Raw genomic sequence first — 3,290 nt, forward strand, 5'->3', positions numbered from 1 at the left:
CAAACGGATACAAGCAAATAAAGCAGTTAATTAATTTATGGTTATTTACAATTCCACCAGTTTYATGAGTGATTAGTTTATACAATAACAACAATATATAATTTTAAGAAAAGTAATGCAGAGGTTCGGTTTCCTAGCAACAGAAGARGTTTTGGTTCAAAACGCTACAGCTGATAAGTTACTAGAGCTTTGAMCTTTGTTACCGTCTCTGTTCAGTCAAAGCTTTGACTTTCCTCTCCGGACGCCAGGGGGCGCCAGGTGGGCGGTGGATTTCAGGACCAGCAGGTTTTAGCGGCTCAGCCGCGTCCAAAATTATGGAGGACCAACACTGACATAATTAAAAATAAAAGCAGAATTTTTTTTTCCTTATACATGCACTTCTGCCAAAAATGATACTTTCTTTTGCGTTTTTCTTAAACATTTCAATCAGAAATGTATATATTTTGTCTCTTCCTTATACAAACTTCTGTTCTTTTGTCATCAAAAGTTTTTCTCTAATGATTTCAAAGCTTTTAGGAAAAATAAAGTTTTTACTTGTATGTTCAGAGAGAACACACACACACACACACAGGCTCACACACACACAGGCTCACACACACACACACACACACACATTCTTCTTATGGGTTTAGAACAATGAGACGCTGGTTGCTGCTTTGTTTGAACACTTTATTTTATAAAACTGCTGCTGCGTGTTTTCAGAAGTAGAGTTTGGCCATGGCCTGCAGGAACCTCTTCTTCCTCTTCTGGGCCGCCAGCTGCAGAACCTCCTCCGGGTTGCTGCTGTTCAGCTCCGTCTGTCCGATGGCCTTCACCTGGACAGGTGGAGCACAGCACCATCACATTTAAATCAGCCTGCCAGGGGAAAGCTAAAGCACGGCTAAAAGATTCCCGTTGTCCAGGTTCAGAACAAACCAGGGAAAATGATCAGAAACTTGTTTCATCCTTAAAGCTAGCACACGCACAAAATGGCGTCTGAAACCTTCACTGCAGACGTACCGATTTAAAACATGAAAATGTGCGTCCAAGGCTGAGGCACGCACACCGTCTGGCTTGTTTGGAAGCAAAGGGAAGAGTTGGCAGATGGAGGTGAATCCACCATTTGGTTCCCTCAGACATTTAGTTAAATGTCGGACTCAGCCAGAAATCCGCTTCATCATGTACAGCGCAGAGCGATAGGAGCCTTCGCTGCCGAGCCTCAACTTCATGAGAACAAAGAAGGTCTGAGTCTTAAACCAAAGTCAATATTTAAACGGTTTCTCACCGTCGTCTCCCCAGCTTTATTTTATCGCCACAGATTAGGAATAAATCCTGACGATGTGCGAAGCATTCCCAGTGATTAGTCCAGATGAATGGACTCTGCCTGTAGGAACAGCGTAACTCTGTAAAGCCTCCGTGTTTGTGGCCCATCGGAGGATCAGGACAGATCCTGCTGGTATTTGGACCTCTGCAACTCTCTTCTTCTGTTTTTTAATTCCTCTGCTGTGCAGCTGTGGCGCTGCGCTGATCATGTACTCTGGCAGCAGATGCAGTAATAACTGTGACCAGTAGGTGGCGTGCAGCTCGGACTGCAGCGCCTCGGTCTGAGATGGCAGCAGGTGACGCCACGGCGCCACCGGCTCCGAGCCAGAAACCAGGCTGCGCTCTGAAGAGCCCGACCCAGAACCGAGCTCTGGAAACCCAACATGGAAACCTGACTGGGCCGGAGCTGGCGGTCAGGAGCAGCCAATGAGGATGAAGGCTGCCTGCGGTTCGTGCTAATCAGCTGTGGCGTTGTTACGATGCAGGGCTGATCATCAGTAAACCAACGCTGAGGTTCCCAAGGTGCTTTGCATCGACCTTAATGGTGAAATGTGTGCAGAACCTGACCAAGCTCTGAGGTCACAAGGCAAAATGGCTGCTGGTGTGCGTACGCTTGGTTTTAAAAACCTGAGCTTGACCCCAGTTCGAATCCTGGGCGACGGTTTGAGTGAGTGAAACTCCTGCAGCCGGAGGACTTACAGCGATCTGCCGCTTCTCCGTCTCGCCGCGTTTGTGGTGAATATCTGAGCTCAACTCAGGAGGAAAACCGAGCGGAGGCAGCAGGGCAGGTGCCGCTTTCAGCAGAAAGGATACGAGTCAGGTACTCCAGGATGGTGACGTCCCAGATGTAGTCGTAGAAGGAGTCCATGGCGTCGTGGCTGCGGGAACACGGGTTAGAAACGCCTCAGCGGGACCCATCGGGTCCAGGTGAGCCTTACCTGTTCTGCTCCTGAAGAGCTTTGAACGCCGTCATGTAGTCCACCTCCCGGAGAAACTGGCACAGAACGGCGACCTGGGGACCAGAAGGACAGACGGAGTGAACTTTGACCCTGATCGCACCTGCAGGTGGAAGGCTGCTGTGACCTCTGACCTGTGTGTGGCAGTTCATCATGGAGCAGCACTTGATCATCCTCTTCAGAACCTGCAGGAGACAGCGGGCCGGGTCAGACAGGCTCTTCTTCCACCTGCCTGGTTTTGTTCCCACAGCTGCGCCCCCTACTGGCAGCGCTGAGCTGATCAGGTTTCCCTTTAACATCCTGATGTTCTGCAGGAAGAACGCCAACTGAGCGCGCTCCAGACTGCAGCTGCCTGAAACCCACCCAGCTTCAGTCAGGATGTCTGACGTGTTCATGCAGGAAGGCCGGCTGCGTCTCCTGAACCACCGGGACCAGGAGTTCTGGACCTGGGACGACCCAGTGTGGTCTGGAGGAGAAGCCGACCCTCAGCATCACAGGTCCTCCACCCTGCTAAACTTTTCCACAGAGTTTGAGTTGAACTTCCTGCCAGAAACCTGCCATGCAGCCTGCAGCCAAACCCCGGGGCCGACCCAGTAGGGGGCCCGAGGGGGCCCATAAGGAAGAGCCTGATTGTTCCCTACTGTCAACCACACGGCCAATCGGCACACAGGTACAGTGACTGGCCAGGGGTTTCCCAAGGAGACGGTTTGCCCTCTGCGATGTGACCAATGCTTCCACCCAAGGCTTCTGCCCGACACCAGCATCAGCAGCTGCTACCACAGGTGTGACGTTTCACCTGGTCTGTGTAGACATCAGGAGGAACAGGTTTGGTGAAGAAGTCTGAGCACACGGCTCCAGCCTGCAGGTAAAAGCTGAGCGCCGCCGAGTACTGATTGGTCACTGCAAAGAGATCAAACACAGATTCCTCTTAGCTGCTGGTTGCCGGAGCTGCAGGTTGCCAGAGCTGCAGGTTGCCAGAGCTGCAGGTTGCCAGAGCTGCTGGTTGCCAGAGCTGCTGGTTGCCAGAGCTGC

At 51.3% G+C, this 3,290-nt stretch overlaps 1 protein-coding gene across 5 annotated transcripts in view; it reads right to left on the bottom strand.

Annotated features, from left to right (window-relative positions):
• Window positions 1-648: 648 nt before the first annotated feature.
• ints8 (integrator complex subunit 8) overlaps window positions 649-3,290 on the bottom strand; it is an 11,188-nt gene continuing 8,546 nt past the window's right edge. For 3 of the 5 annotated variants that reach the window (XM_017307562.1, XM_017307564.1, XM_017307561.1), the window contains exons 23-27: window positions 3,055-3,158; window positions 2,393-2,443; window positions 2,241-2,314; window positions 2,116-2,180; window positions 822-2,045 (exon numbers count right to left, since the gene is read on the bottom strand). In XM_017307562.1, coding sequence (XP_017163051.1) covers window positions 1,882-2,045; window positions 2,116-2,180; window positions 2,241-2,314; window positions 2,393-2,443; window positions 3,055-3,158 — 458 coding nt within the window. In that variant the 3' untranslated portion in view covers window positions 822-1,881. The other 2 variants (XM_017307565.1, XM_017307563.1) reach the window with 1 other exon arrangement.

This window comes from Poecilia reticulata, linkage group LG11 (assembly GCF_000633615.1).
Source record: "Poecilia reticulata strain Guanapo linkage group LG11, Guppy_female_1.0+MT, whole genome shotgun sequence".
Classification (NCBI taxonomy): domain Eukaryota; kingdom Metazoa; phylum Chordata; class Actinopteri; order Cyprinodontiformes; family Poeciliidae; genus Poecilia; species Poecilia reticulata.